This window comes from Idiotropiscis lumnitzeri, chromosome 12 (genome assembly GCF_059441095.1).
Source record: "Idiotropiscis lumnitzeri isolate Australia: NSW breed Sydney's pygmy pipehorse chromosome 12, RoL_Ilum_1.0, whole genome shotgun sequence".
Taxonomy (NCBI): Eukaryota; Metazoa; Chordata; class Actinopteri; order Syngnathiformes; family Syngnathidae; genus Idiotropiscis; species Idiotropiscis lumnitzeri.
This window is the reverse complement of record NC_142402.1, coordinates 20,917,645-20,933,083: the sequence shown is the minus strand read 5'-3', so window position 1 is coordinate 20,933,083 and position 15,439 is coordinate 20,917,645. Positions and strand designations below refer to the sequence as shown.

General features: G+C 40.9%; 2 protein-coding genes across 5 annotated transcripts in view; one reads left to right on the top strand and one right to left on the bottom strand.

Moving 5' to 3' along the window:
* The window catches only part of crhr2 (corticotropin releasing hormone receptor 2), a 57,003-nt gene extending 50,974 nt beyond the window's left edge, over window positions 1-6,029 (top strand). For all 3 annotated transcript variants that reach the window (XM_088311099.1, XM_088311098.1, XM_088311100.1), the window contains 6 exons: window positions 132-192; window positions 401-473; window positions 1,469-1,554; window positions 2,534-2,669; window positions 3,348-3,389; window positions 4,424-6,029. In XM_088311099.1, coding sequence (XP_088167225.1) covers window positions 132-192; window positions 401-473; window positions 1,469-1,554; window positions 2,534-2,669; window positions 3,348-3,389; window positions 4,424-4,564 — 539 coding nt within the window. In that variant the 3' untranslated portion in view covers window positions 4,565-6,029. The remainder of the gene's footprint in view (window positions 1-131; window positions 193-400; window positions 474-1,468; window positions 1,555-2,533; window positions 2,670-3,347; window positions 3,390-4,423) is intronic.
* A 1,851-nt stretch (window positions 6,030-7,880) lies between these two features.
* The window catches only part of myl13 (myosin, light chain 13), a 33,828-nt gene continuing 26,269 nt past the window's right edge, over window positions 7,881-15,439 (bottom strand). Inside the window, exons 3-9 of one of the 2 annotated variants that reach the window (XM_088310890.1) lie at window positions 13,755-13,814; window positions 12,741-12,838; window positions 11,153-11,403; window positions 9,760-9,787; window positions 9,271-9,420; window positions 8,875-9,048; window positions 7,881-8,323 (exon numbers count right to left, since the gene is read on the bottom strand). In XM_088310890.1, coding sequence (XP_088167016.1) covers window positions 8,217-8,323; window positions 8,875-9,048; window positions 9,271-9,420; window positions 9,760-9,787; window positions 11,153-11,257 — 564 coding nt within the window. In that variant the 5' untranslated portion in view covers window positions 11,258-11,403; window positions 12,741-12,838; window positions 13,755-13,814 and the 3' untranslated portion in view covers window positions 7,881-8,216. The remainder of the gene's footprint in view (window positions 8,324-8,874; window positions 9,049-9,270; window positions 9,421-9,759; window positions 9,788-11,152; window positions 11,404-12,740; window positions 12,839-13,754; window positions 13,815-15,439) is intronic. The other variant, XM_088310891.1, reaches the window with a different exon arrangement.

Below are 15,439 nucleotides of genomic sequence, written 5' to 3'. Positions count from 1 at the left end.
GGTACATTTTTGGTCATTCATTCTGTACAGTAATTCATCCCCATTTATGTTTTGGATTTAGGATGTTATTTATTATGAAATTAAGAAACCTCTTTAATTTGAGTCACGTAAATTTCCGCCTTCCTTTTCAGGTATTCCTTGTCCGATAATAATAGCCTGGAGCATCGGGAAGCTGTATTATGAAAATGAAAAGTAGGTGTTTGAATGCTTGAACACAAATCGTTTGTCTGATAGCAAGTCATTTATTAGAAAATTAAAACAACCCCCCAAAAAAAATCAACATTGGTATTTTGCATTGATATTGTGAGAGTCGATTCGAATGGTTTTGTCAATTGCGACATTGAAATATATTGTCTTGCCATGGGGTGTGTGTGTGTGTGTGTGTGCGTGTCCTCAACAGATGCTGGTTCGGGAAGGACCCTGGGAAATACATCGACTACATTTACCAAGGGCCGGTCATTCTTGTGCTACTGGTCAGCATCATTGCACAACTCTGCACTTTCCAAAAGTTGGGGGGGGGAGGAACGAGTTCCAATCGTCGTCCTGAAATTGATTGGTCATGTGAGGACACATGAAAAAGTCTGAAGAATCCATGCTTGAAATTGAGCGGGAAGTCATCCATTTTGGGTTGAGGCAGCCATTTATGGCCAATTCCAAGACTTGCACTTTTGCAAAATCTTCCGAGGGCCACTCGTGGTGGCGGTGCAACAATTTAGTGGCAGAAAGTCGATCTAAATTCTACGCCGGCTCAGAACACGTCTTACAGTGGGGCATATAAAATAAAAAAAAAATCATCATCCAACTGAGTGGCACAGTTCTGGGTTAGTCCAGATGAGCTTCTGCCATGTCGTGACTCTCGTGTGGTGACTAGCGCACCGCATTTAAAGGGAATGAAAAAAGATTCTTTGATTGGCCAGGAGTGAAGTCTGCTGTGACCACTCCCACAACGGCGCAGCCCTCCAGCTCGCAGATGTCAAATGATTAACGTACCCACCTCAGCGCACGTACGCCACGCAGCGAGCCTTATTTTAAGATATCGCCCACCAATAAAAAAAATAATTCTGACATCGAGTAAGTCCTCCTCAGCCGTAGTTGGCGCTATACTGCACATTAGCGGATCATCGTCTGCCTTAGAAAGAAATTTTATAAATCAAATGCAGTAGAGGTATCGGCACTCGGTATTGAGTACTCAAATCGCGAAGACAGATTCGGGTAAACGGATTTTGCGTCGTGATGAATTCATTTTGGCTCCTTGAGGTGTGTGCGACTTCCACCAGGGGGCGGTAAAATATAGGTGTGCGAAAAAAACAACAACAAAAAGCAACTAGTTATGCAAGTGGGTTATTCTCATTTGCAGTGCTCTTTTTTTTTTTTGGCCTTCTAAAGTGGGCGGAGCAAAGCCGGCAACCCTCATTTGTCACATTTCCCATGAAAAAGGCTCCGCTTTGATTTGTCGTTTCTCTTCTAGATCAACTTTGTTTTCCTCTTCAATATCGTCAGAATACTGATGACCAAACTGCGGGCGTCGACCACCTCAGAAACCATTCAGTACAGGTGAGCCGGGCTTTTTTTTTTGGGGGGGCTTTTTCAAAAATCTTTTTGTACCCTTTGCTCGCTTTGATGCTCACGTTCATTGTGCTTCTCGTCGCGACTTTCAAGCGCTTCCTCTCGCTGCCGTCAAAGTCATTCAATTGAAAACTATTTCATTAACGCCGTCATGATGTCTTTGCTGTCATTTCAAGAATTTCTTGGTTTTTTTTTTTACTAGAAAGGCCTTTTTAGTATCCGCGAACGCCTTTAATGCTCACATTAGATTTTGCTGGCATCTCATATTGCAAGTCGCTCCGGGGCGCATTATTGAGATTAATCGAGCTTCATTAGCCGAGTTTGTCTCGCGAGGGCGGGTTGAGTTGGAAGCGCATTATTTTTCTTTTCAAGACACGTTGGCAGTGTTCTATTTTTAGAATGTTAAATATCCCACTTGCCCTCGCATCTGCACAAAAATGTCTCGTCAGGTTGGAAGATTTCATCGGAATTTGCTGAGTTTTTCTTCTAATAATTTATGGAAAAAGGATTCCATTGATTAGAAATTGTCACTTATTATGCCAGTAAATTTAAATCAAATTGTTGTGTGGTTTTATTACAATAAAATTGTTATTTTACACGATTACATTATTGTTGTTGTTTGTTTTTTCACATTTTGATTCATTATTAATCAGGCTTGGCGGGTTTTACCTAAAGCCACCTTGAAACATTACGCCCCCTTTGGAACACAAATTTCTAACTTGGAACCTTACCTCTAATTTAAAACCCGACTTGATAATCTGACTTTAAAACTCTGACTTTATTTAGAAACACTCATTTGAAACTAAAATTACAGTAAAAACCCAAATTTCAAACCATAACCAATGTTTGAAACCCTATCTCAAAACCCTAACCCTAGTTGGAAAGCCTAACCCGTGTTTCACACGACCCAATTTTTTTTTAAATGTGTTTATTTTATTTTCACTTGTCAATTCTTCTCCCTCCGTAGAAAGGCCGTGAAGGCCACGCTGGTGCTGCTTCCTCTGCTGGGCATCACCTACATGCTCTTCTTCGTCAACCCGGGCGGCGACGACATCTCGCAGATCGTCTTCGTCTATTTCAACTCCTTCCTGCAGTCGTTCCAGGTGAGTTGACGACGCGTGACTCATGTCGACTCCCTTCTCGCCCTCCTTAAAACTTTTTCTTCTCTGGCCGTGTTTGCGGCGGGAGAGGAAGATGCGAGGAAGGAAGACATCCCGGCGCCGTTTTGCGCTCTCAGCTGTCACAAATAAGTCGGCCGTGTGGGCGTGATTGCTCCCCTGCGGCTATTTCTCCACCGCTAGCTTCAAATGATGCGCTTGTTTGAGGACTACAATTGTTGGAACTGTTTTAGGAGGCTCTCTCACCCATTAGTCATCCAATTTTCCTCAAAGAATATGAGTCGCTAACATTTTAAAATCCATTTTTATGGAATTACACAAATGAAAAAATACAAAAATAAGTTCTTGTATCTGTTGTTAAGGCTCGGTTTGATAAGCAAAAATGTATTCTCACGCACACACCTAAAATGGTATTCATGGCAAAATAGGTCAACACTCAGGTGAGGACAAAACATATCTAAAAATGTTAGACAATAGTGCACAGATCGTTAAAAAAAAAAAAAAGTTACGCACAGACAGAAAAAATTTTCTGCACACAAGTGTCACAAGCGTCACGTTGGGGTTGGCGTGAAAATGTCGTTCATTCTGACGAGAGCAAACGTGTGCGATTCGTTGACGTGACGACATTGCGGCTGCGGCGTGATGATGTGTGTTGTTCTGCAGGGCTTCTTTGTGTCCGTCTTCTACTGCTTCCTAAACGGCGAGGTGAGTCCAACACATTCATTCATTCAAAATGAAATGAAATATTTGGTCCCGGCTGTATTTTTTTTTGTTTGGTTTGACTCAATCATGTGTGACGTCGCTTTCATGAAGAAAAACGCAATTGGCGCTTGATGTCGCTCGATGCATTTTCATGAGCTCGTTTAATGCGATCAAACTCTAATTGGGTGGCGTCTCTCACGCCGTCCTGAGTGCATTTACGAGCGTGCCGCCGTTAATCAAATATTCTCCGACTGTTCGCTATTCAGTGGAAAGTCGGGAGTGCGGAGGACTGAGCGATCAGCGCCTGTTTGTCTCTTTTGATTCACCGCCGATGATGGCCGACATTGTTGCAAAAATGCTTTTGTGCAACATTTGCTGTTTTTTGCAAGTACAATAAGAACATTTTTAAGTTAATTTTAGTGAATAAACATTTTCATTTGTTACGTACGGTTCTACCTTATAACTCAGGGGTGTCCGAGTCCGGTACTCGAGGGAACCCTATCGATCCAGTTTTAGCTGTCTCCCTCCTCCAACACACCAAATTGAAATGATTTGCTCATCAGCAAGCTTTGCAAAAACTTGATTAATGATCCTGAGAATTTCAATTCGATGTATTGGAGGAGGGAGACATCTAAAACAAGCTGGAATGCGGTTCTCGAGGAGCAGGATGAGGACCACAGTTTGAGGACTTGAAAATCGGACTTTGTGTCATTTACATCGATTATTTGGAGAAATTTGAATTAGAATCTCGGTTATATTTAATTTGAATTTTTATTGAGGCAATCAACTGCCATTAAAAAAAAAATCTGTTTTCGTAGGAAACAACCGACTCTACGTATTCTACAACTGACTACTTAAAACAATGACTTTTTTTTTTTAGTTAACAAATTGAAATGGTTTAAAAACAACATTTCCTATGTCACTTTAACTGAATATATTTAAAAAAAATACGTACTTTTACTTTCTAGAGAACATTTGAATTTTAGGTTTCTGTACTCAGTTCAATAGACAAACGTGTATTTTTTTCCCCCCCGCAGGTTCGCTCCGCGGTTAGGAAACGTTGGCACCGCTGGCAAGACAATCACGCCCTGCGGGTGCGAGTGGCGCGGGCCATGTCCATCCCCACATCTCCGACGCGGGTCAGCTTCCACAGCATAAAGCAGACCACCGCTGTGTGAATACACACACACACACACACACCCCTGCTGGTTAATGCGCGTAATTGGGACCGGCAGCCGCGCAGAGACGCACTCTCGTGCTCATCGGCTGGAACGGCTGGAATCTGCTGTCAAAAGGTCATTTTCTCAAGAACCGGGACCGCTGACCAGGTTTTCAACGCCGCCTTGGCTGGCGTGAAGAATGGAATTGGTGGCTGTGGTTATGAACTTATTCTCTACCAGCTGTTTTCAAAGCAGCGTTCCGCGCATTGTCAACCATTTTGCAACATTTTTGACTGATCGTTCAAAACTCGCAGAATATTGTTTTTCGGTGACACTATAAGCAAAAGAGTCTGGCTTTTTTCCGTTCTTTAACAATCAGAATGCTAAAGTAGTAAAAATAATACACGTGCCAAAATAATAAATACATGAACGTGCCAACAAATTCTAATGAATTCGATGAAGAATGTTGAAGTATGTTTGACTGAAAATGCACTTTCTTTGCCCAAAAGTGAAAAAAAAAGTTTACATGCATGTCACCATCCAGTGTGACCATTAACTGTTTGCTAAAATGCTTTTAAAATGAATCCAATCAAAACACCAAAGAGCTAATTAGCTTAGCCTAGCTCATTAGCTTAATATTGGTATGGAATTATCAAAAATACATTTTTGGTAAAGGCAGCTAAAGAACTGAAGAGAACATTTTCTGAGGTATGTGAAATTGGCAGAGTTCGGCTACTGAGCTATAATTAGCCAAATGTGCTAACGCCAGCTAGCCATTTTAATATTTAATTTTGTGCTGATTTGAAATGTAAATGAAATGACATTTATCATGAAAAGTGGTTCAATGTTTGTGTCTGTTTTACTGTGTACACTTCCACAACTCCTCTTAATATGCATTTGTAAAGTGGACATTTAATCAGATTTGTAGCGTCATTTGTTCAAGGGCATTGCGCTGTACTCCGTTACTGAATGGGAACTGTTGTAAGTATATATATATATATATATATATATATATATATATATATATATATATACATACACACACGCACACAAACATGTATGTTCATATGTAATAGTATTCTTGTTGAATAAAGAACAAAGTCATTTGTTCCAAACCCGCCAAAGAAAACTACATGTTATGTCAACAAATCTTATGAACTGCAAACATCTACAAAGTCCAGAAAGAATGGCGTATTTATATAACTGACAGCAACTTTGTTTATCATGTTTGTTATATATTGTTTATAATTATAGTGTATATAATGTGTATATTTGACGTGCGGATTTGATGGAAAGCTGTTTGCTAAGTCACCTGTTTTGCCTTACAAACATTCAGTGTGTTAATGTGTGTGTGTGTGTGTGCGAGAACGCGACAGAAATGTGTCCAAACGACATCGTTGTGTTTGTCAACTCATACCCGTTTGTACATTTACTAATCAAATACTATACAGTATAGTTCAAATAAAAAAAGAACATGTGATAACTTTCTGCTCTGGTTTATGTTCTTGCTTTGTGTTAGCATACCAACTGTTAGCATTTGATCAGTCATGGTTAGCGTTTGGTAAAAAATTTTAAAACTACATTGAGCTGACTCAGCACTTTTTGTATTTGCTGTCTTCCTATAAGTTAGCATGACAATGCTAGCATGTTGTTAGCCTCTTTTTTCCCCCAGTTCTTATCAGAAATAAAGTAAACATCAAACTTCCCAACCACAGGGCCAAAATGGAAAATCTTTTGTACTTTTGTACTCGGGTTGCTATCTTGTTTTACGGTATTTGTATATTAAGCATTAGCATATTAGCATTTCTGAGTACTCATTTCAAAATATGGCAAGATAATGTTGCCATAGCAACTGATTGCATGTCAGTTTTGACCAGAAATAGATATGATGGAACTTAATGAGCTACTTTAGCTCTTTACACCATTTTTGGGGTATTGTTTTTGCGTCATTGCAACAACCGTTAGCATGTTAGCATTCTACTTGTCTTGTCTGTTGATGTTCCAGAATGAAAATTACTGTCCATATTGCGTGTTAGCATGCAAAGCTTTCAACTTTTAAGCTTTATAACTTTGCAGGAGGCCTAGATTTTAAACCGAAGAAAACGAATACACTTCCGTGGGAAGACGGCATTATGTAATTCCAACATTTCCTGGTGCAGTGGAGCAGAAACGAGGCACCCATACTCATATAAAACCCCCCAGGACCCGGCGGACTCCCTTCCCCAAACAATTAGCCGAACATCGCTGAAGCACTATAATAACGGTTTGTTCTGACAAATGCTGTTTCCCATCCTTTGACAACAGGAGGAGGGACGTGACGCAATGGCGGCAAGCAGTCGCAGTAACAGTACAGTACAGTACACTTCATTGTGCCCACGGCATCTTTGTGTCCTTTTCAAAATGTGTCGCTAGCAATTAGCTCCAATGCAAATAGACAACGCTTGCGTGTGCATATAACCATCCTTGTGATCGCGGCGCTTCTTCATCCTCACACAGCTACTTCCAGTGGCTTAAAAAGTATTGGCATATACCGTGTAGTTTTTTTTATGATACGCACTGGGCACATTGTCATTCAATAACTCCACCCCAAAAATATTTGTTGTTTTTATTATTGGGCAAACGTGTCAAAATCTAATTTTAATTTACGATACACATTTAGTTCGTATTATCAGTCGATATCATGACTCTTAATATTAATCTAAGTGGCAACAGTCAGAAACATTCATTGCACTGCCTGAGTAATGCAAAATAAGATTTAAAATATATTCTTCTGTTTACATATTACCTTCCTGAATCGTGAAAATAAATATTTATTTTATTACTTTCTTTTTTGACTTGCTGCACTCTACATGTAGTCAAGTCTACTGACGTTTCACTGTCATGAAATAAAAAAATAGAACAGCAGCTCCCCCATGTGGCGAATGTATATGTACTGTATAATATCACTATATTACATTATTACAGCCCTAATAACACAATTTATCTTAATTTTTAAGTAATCATTACTAATTTAAAAGAAATTGCTTTTTTTTCCAAAAACATTTTTTTAATTATTAAGTAATGTTGATATCAAGCTAAATTTAATTTTATCTAATCTCATCCAGTATCTAATAGTATAGTCAGAATGTTTAGAATATTGTAATATTTTTGCCATTTAGTCCAAAATTTGCAATAGTAATTTAAAGCTTTGAAAATTAAGTTTTTCAATAGATTAACTTGTAGAGTAGTAGTGTAGAATTTATTGAAAAAAGTAAAAAAAAAAAAAAAATCATTATTTGTAATCATTTTTATTTAAATTGAACTTTTTTAAAAATTATAATCAAAATAATTGTGGATTTTGAAATCTAAATATTTAATTTACAGTTAAAATACAGTGTTGCAAATAATTAACAGTTGTCATTTGTACCGGAAGGTTACAGACAACGTCTCTTTAGTGTAGATACGAACCTCATTTACAAAACAAAATGCACATTCAAACATATTGTATACTTTTGAAATGTTCTGTATTTCTTCTCTTCCTTGATTTACATCATAAACAGGCCAATTACCACCCATCATCCACTTTTTGACAAACTGTATGGTACGATATAGACTGATATTCACACTTAAGATGTTCTTGATCCAATGAATTAAAGGTAGCACCACGATGTCCTCCCCAATAAAGTTTCGTTCAAGAGGCCATGAGGTATTTGACAAACGCTTCGTAATTGATGCATCCGTTGGCATCCTCTTGGTTCTGCATCAGCTGCTCCACCTCATCTTCACGCATCTTCTCACCTAAAAGTCCCCAAAACTGACAATTTATCATCATGACATCGCTGCATTGGATTACAAGTAATCCCCACTCCATCGCAAATCATCGAAATAAATTGATTAAGAAATTTGCGATTTAGAAAGCCGGTAAAAGAAAATCCGTAGTCGTATTTTTATAATATTTACAGCACTTTAAAAAAAATAAATGCGGAATATATTTAGAGAGAGCAAATGCAATGGATAAAACTAAAATTATATTAGTGAGTTTACGGGAAAACAATTTGCAGATTTCCCGCCCCCCAAAAATTCACAAAAACCTATCTCACTTTTTGAAGGGTTAGAAAGCAGATCATGCAATCAATTTTATGAAAAAAAAAAAACAAAGGCTTGAAATGCTTCCAGTTTTCACTCTACTTTCAAATGTCAAACTAAATAGAACACCACCATCTAGTGGTCGATAGTGGTATGGAACAACAAAATGCAGTTTCGAAATCATAGCCCAAAAATTCCAGATGGTAAACCTGCACGTTGCGATGAAAGCGAGGATGACTGAGAATGAAACTGATGATTTTTACCCAGCGTGGCCAAAACATGTCTCAACTCAGCGCCCATGACGGTGCCGTTGCCCTCCTTGTCGAACACCCGCAGGCCCTCCACAAAGTCCTCAAAGGTGCCACGGTCTTTGGCCTTGCAGATATGTTGGTGGATGGGCAAGAACTGTTCAAAGTCGAGCATCTTGGACTGCATGTCTGCGGCAAAGGAAGCGTCATTAGGGAGACACGCCCACTCGGTCACTCGCTCAGGAAATGAGGACAAAACAAGAATCCTTATGAACTCATTCAAAAATAATGTACGCTTTGGCTTTTATACACGTCAAGGGTAGTCAATGAGTTCAAATTAGCGTGTTGAATTTTGGAATCAAAGAAAAGCACGTTGATCCAGAATGTTCTTGCAAGCAAACTTTTATGCACCTTCAGCTTTGGGCTTCCCCAGCACGTACATGATCTCAGCATTGGTGGGATTCTGTCCCAAAGCGCGGATGAGATCGCCACACTGGCCGTAGGTGATCTTCATCTCACTGTTGGGAGTTCTATCAAATAGCTGGAATGCATCTTTGAAGTCTGTTAAAGCAAAAAAAAAAAAAATGTTACAACAACAATCTATTGAACTGAGTCATCGCGGGCTGTGACAATAAGGCACTCTAAATCAGCCTCACCAGCACAAGCACTTTCAAGTTAGACTTGAAATAAGAAACAAAAAATAATAATCATCATTGGATTCAACCTTTGCGGCGTACAACAAGCAGGATGGGGGGGGGGGTCTGCACAGACAAACAAGACGAAAGCACTGATGGTCAGCTGTTGTCTCGAGGTTTTTCCACACATTAGGAATGAGATTAGTCAATGCACTGCTTCTCGCTCCGAAATCTAGCATGCAAGATGAAGGCCTTAAAAGCATACCTTCGATTTGCTCGGGGGTGAATTCCAGCTGGAGAGACAAAAAAAAAAGAGGCCACGCGTATCAGATGAAAAAGGTTGGAAAAAAAAAACCCCAACAAGAGTGCTTCTATCGGATCGAGTTGCAGTCGCGCTGTCATCGCTGTGCATTGTCGCTGACCTTGGCTCTTGTGTCAGCTTCTGTCCATTTAATTTTAGGCCGTGCCGCGTCAACGCCGCAAGGTCGCGGTTCACACGAGGACTTGGAGCTCATTGCGTGCTGTCGTGGGACTTCATGCAAATCAACTCGTCGCAAGGCATCAGCAAAACTTTTCTTGTTTTTCAATTTCACAGCTATTTGAACAGAATTATTTCATGTTTTTAAATTAATATTATTTTAAAGCTCAATAATCACAAATTATATTACATGAAAATAAGGAGTTTGAACCATAAACTATGTTCCCAAAAGAATTAAATATCTTTTTTTTTTTTTTTACATCTTCCATTACCCTACAAAATAAATGATTTCATTTGGAAAAATTGCCTCTGGAGTGTGCTTCCGCTAACAACCCAGGCTAAACTTTGCTCGTCTTCAACTTAGGCAAAGATTGCCTCGGTTGAGATGAATCACTTCAAGACTTCCTCGACCCAAATTCATAGACAGATCTTACGTAGTATTTTCAAAAATGACTTGACGTCTTTGGTTGTTTTGGTTCCAGTCAGTCGGTTTTGGGCGTTTATATTTTTGACTTCTCCTTTGAGAGATTCTGCACATTCTTACAAAGCAAAATGTGGTGTGGCTTCACTTCAGCGCATTCAGCATGGCGCGAGGCTGCCAATGTCAATTCTGGTCACAAAAAGCCTGCAGTACCACGTCTTCATCAAAAGGTGTCGCTGTTGCGCTTCCCAAACTTGGGTGGCTTTGCTTGGCTCACGTGAACTTCCAAGTCGGATGGATGCTGCGTTCTCTTTTGTTTTCTATGGTTTTCATCATCATCATCATTTTCAATTCATGTAATATTTGGCTCCAGCATTCACACACCATTGTTTTTGTGTTTTAAAGAAGACGCTTTCCCTTTCTGCAGTCATTATCATTGTTTAAAGTCAAAATGTGACATTTGACCCCGGCTCCCCCGGAACATGAAGTGATTTTTTTGAACGTGACTTCTTGTATTTCGGACGACGCCTTACATTTTCGGTTTATGTTTTTTGTTCATGCCATTTATTAGTCGACACTTGAGGCTCGTTTTGCATTGCAGTTCATTTCCTCGCCGCCATTGCAACACTTCAATTGGATACGTCTCGGTGATGTTCTCGACGAGCGCGAGCGCGTTTTGTGTCCGCATCCGTTGGCCCACACTTGAAAGGCATCTTACAGATAAATCTCTTCAATGACAGATGTCTTTTGTTGTTTTACCGTGATAGATGACGGGTTGAAGACGGGGGTCTTCGGGCGCTCAGGTTCTGGTGGCGGTTTGGGCGCAGCCACAGGTGCGGGCTCGTCCTTCTTCTTTGGGGCCATGGCGACAAGCTGTCAAGAGGTGATGAGGCGGCTCGCTCCGGCGACAAGTGACTCGCCGTGGCCTGTTCGGTCTTTTTATCCGGTGGCCTCAGGTGCCATGCCCTCCCCTCAGATGCCTGATGACGCTGCCAACAATGGAGGCAGCGCTATAAAAGGAGACGGCTTTGAGTTTCTATTTTGGACAACGTTTCGAGTGGCCGTCGACATCACCAGGATGTTAAAAAAAAAAAAAAATGCATTTGCGGGAATCAAGAAATGCCTGGCGTCTTCAATTTTTTCCCCCGCTTTGTAGCGATGACCTTGCTTGTTGAAGAAGGGACAGCATTTCAATTTGCATCTCATCACTGATATGAAAAAAAATGCAAAAAAAACCTCCAAACAAACCCCAAAGCCCGTTGGGGACGGACTCCAGTTGACTGGAGTCGCCGTTTCAGATTTCAAAGAGAGCCGTCACTCCTCTCAGGGGTTCAGCACTGCAATATGAATCATTTTGCACAGAGACGGCGCGTATCGTGACATCGTCTGTCGACATGCTCCACTGTCGTTCAAATATCCGCTGAAGTGTTCTAACACTGCAACGATCAAGGCTTACGTTTAGCCGCCAATTGTGCTTCCTGGTCTATTTGCAAGAATTATTCTCGGTTTAGTCAGGATGAAGGCAAAAATACAGGATAAAATCCCCCAATTATATTTAAGTTCCCAATTAGGAGCGAATCTTTATTTCGTTTTAGTGCAGGTTGATTCGCTCTATTTAATTGACACGTTTGGCTTTTGGCAATTTATTTATTTTTCTTTCATATAAAAGAAACAGCATGAACGCAAGCTGACAGGAAAAAAATGGGCTCTTTGCAGTGCAATGTTGTGCACCAAAACACAATTTGAACATCTGTGAAAGATGCATTTGGAACGAAAATAATTGTGTTTTATGATTGACTGTGGATATCGTTGAAGGGAGGTCGCAATATTAATTATCATTATAATAAGTTGCGGATTTGTTGGTTCTGAAACTTTGCAGCAGGACGGAGCCTGGTCAAGTTAGAAGCGGTTGCATTTTGCCGCAATTCATCGCTTTCTCTCATACATAAAACACTTTATGACATGAAATGAATGCCTAAAAAAAGAGGAGCAATAAATATTTCTTGAAAAGAGGAAATATTTGCATTCATTTTTTGCCCACCACGCGCTTGTCACGGCCACAAAACCAACAGCATCCCGTCAAGCTTTCCGACTATCCAAGACACTTTGCTATTCTGGAGCGGGCGACTGGCACGCCGCGTGGAAAGCGTCCTCAAAAGCAATTGTTTGCACGACCTCGGAAGCAGCTGCGTCCGAGGTCGTCACTGTTATGCAATTCCCTCGGCGCCGTTTGAAATGTGCCACTCAAAGTCTTAGATATCACGCCGGTAAGATGGAATCGGGCGCTCGAGATGGAGGAAAATATGTTTTGTGATCGCAAGCGGCTGATTTTTGTGAAATGGATCACCTGCCGCTTGTGCTTTGCAGCCTGCAGCCAACGGGAGAGCGACCTGCGTGCATTGCCGGTGTCGTGTCGCTTCACACTTGCCCGGACCAAACCAGAAACTGAAAAACATAAAAACAGGGGGGATGGAAACTTTGATTTGAGAAGCTTCAAAAAGGTCGGCGACCCCTCGGAGGTCGGGGAACACAAGATTCGTTTCTTTCTCACTGAACAATTGAACTTGAATTCAAAGTTGTCCTAAATGAAAAAAAAAGGAATTTATTAGAAGCTAAAGAATAAATGTTAAGAAGGGGTGCTAATAATTATGGATGGCCGTGCGTCGTTGTTTGCGTCCGCTGCTTAAGTGATTTTTAATTCTTCAAGCAGCACTCGTGACAAATTTTGAAAATGAACATGGGCTCATGTGCTAAATTATCTTGATTGCTTGCGACTATTTGCCAAGTGCAATTTCACGCCGAGCAACGTGATGTTTATTGCCCAAAAGCCAGAGAATTATTTAGGAATGACTCCAAGTCTCAAAAAGGCCGCAGATTTCCTTGGAATCGAGCCATCCTTATATTTTCTTAGCCGCTTCTCCTCACAAAAGTCGTGGGCGTGCTGGAGCCTATCACCGCCGTCTTCAGCCAGTGGGCGGGTTCCGCCCAGTACCGGTCGCCAGCCAATCGCAGGGCACATTCAGACAAACAACCACTGGCGCTCACAATCACACCGAGGGACACATTTTCTGCAAGAATTATTCGTACGATATTCAATTGAAAAGAAATTGATTTTTATCGGTATATCTCTTGAAACTTCGATTTTTCTCAGGATGGGCGAATAAAAATCCATTTGATTCATCTTTTAATTCTAATTAATACACATTTATGAAGTGATTGTGATTTTGTCAGAAATCCTCACTCATGTCAGAAAAAAAGTTTCATGAAAACAAAACCCCAATAAAACAGCTGCCGCTCAAAATCCCCAGCGGGTGTCACAGGTTGCGCAATCGCAGGGTGTCACGCGCCTCTGAGCCATCACCTGAGCCACACTGCCCTCCTTCGGTCTCTCGGAAACAACGTCGTCGCTTCGCTCGCCTTCCTGTGGAAGAATTCAAAAAGCCCCCAAGTGTAAAAAAATCAACAAGACAATGGAAGGTCACATGTCACGATTCTGGCTTTTTGTTTCTGACAGCCATCATACTGTTTCACCCCAAGAATAACCTTTCCAGAATGGGAATGCGGAGGATGGCCTGTTATTTTCAAAGACGTCGCCGCCAGAAGAAGAAAATGTGTACATTGCTCATCCGACGCACACGCGTCTATGCGCCTCTCGTTGCTGGATGGCGATCAAACGGCAGCTGAAAATGAATCATGGATTTGCTCGTTTTCGCTATTTAAACGTCTGCGGCCAGGCGGCGCTGCCTTGAAGAAATTAAGAGCAATGTGCAATGTTTTATACGTTATCCTCATTAGTGTGGTGGATAAGCTGAAGCAGCCCCTGATCTCAAATGCAAGCCAAAGTGTGTAAAAAGGGTGTGTGAAATGTTGCAGACATTCGGAAATGGAGTTGAAAATGGATTTTTGGCGCAGGATGACGCACACGGCGACATTATTCATCATCTCGCAGCACGGTAATTTGCCGCCATACTTAAGTCGGCATTTGACGCAAAGGCAACTCTATTAAAGTGTCATCCTTCTTCATGTTACGTACGGCACACTCGATAGATATGACATTCCAAGGCAACTTTGAAGCAGCCGGCACCGATAACAAGCTTGGCCGCCGCAGCAAATGAGCTAAATGGGAAATAAGAATCTAGCGGCATCAAGTTTGATTTATTGACCGAGCGCACGAAGCCTCACGTTCTTAATTGCCCGCCTTTGCCAAATGGTGTCGTTGATGCCGATCGTGTCGTTTTATTCATAAATATGACATCAATGGAAAAGCCAGGAATAAAAAAAGGAGACCCATGAAAAGCCGATGAAATCCGTACGAGGTTAAATGATGCTAATCGAAAATCAGCACGTCAATCCTGGGCCTGATTATGTTCATTAAGATTCACGCATTGATGGCCGAATCCGCCCGTCTTTACGTAATAAAGGGAAATGGGAACAGAATGCTTACAAAGGATTTAAAAAATAGAAATAAATAAACAGGGGATGAGAATCAGTTGGACTTATTTCTTCCTTTTACGCCATCTGTTGCCTCTAACCACGTCACACAAAATGACGTCACACGACTGAAAATGCGCCTTTCGGACAGTGCATCTGGTGAATTTGCACACGGCCTAGGCTGTTGAAGGCAAACACAGGCTCCGGTTTTTGGTCCGTTTCCGCTTGGAATGGAGAAACATTCGAACCCCGTTCCACTCCGATTTGTAGATGCAGCAGCTAGGCATGTTTGTATTGGTCGTTATACTTATCACCAAAAGAATACAAATAAATAAATGAATAAATACATAAATAAATCAATGTTCCCAGGCAACATGTACCTGCCGGTTTACTTTTGAATTATTTTCTTATTTTTGCTGCAGTGACTCGCGCAGCTTTGGACGACGAGGGACGGAAAGCGTCGCAAACTAACCTCATTACCATTCTCTCTTTTTTTTTTTTTAGCAGATTAACTGTTAAATCCACTTTTCCAATATTTTTCTTGCCTTTATGCTGCGTTTCCTCAGAAAATGAGTCACAAAGTCTTGATGTTAATATTTAAATTCCCAATCAATA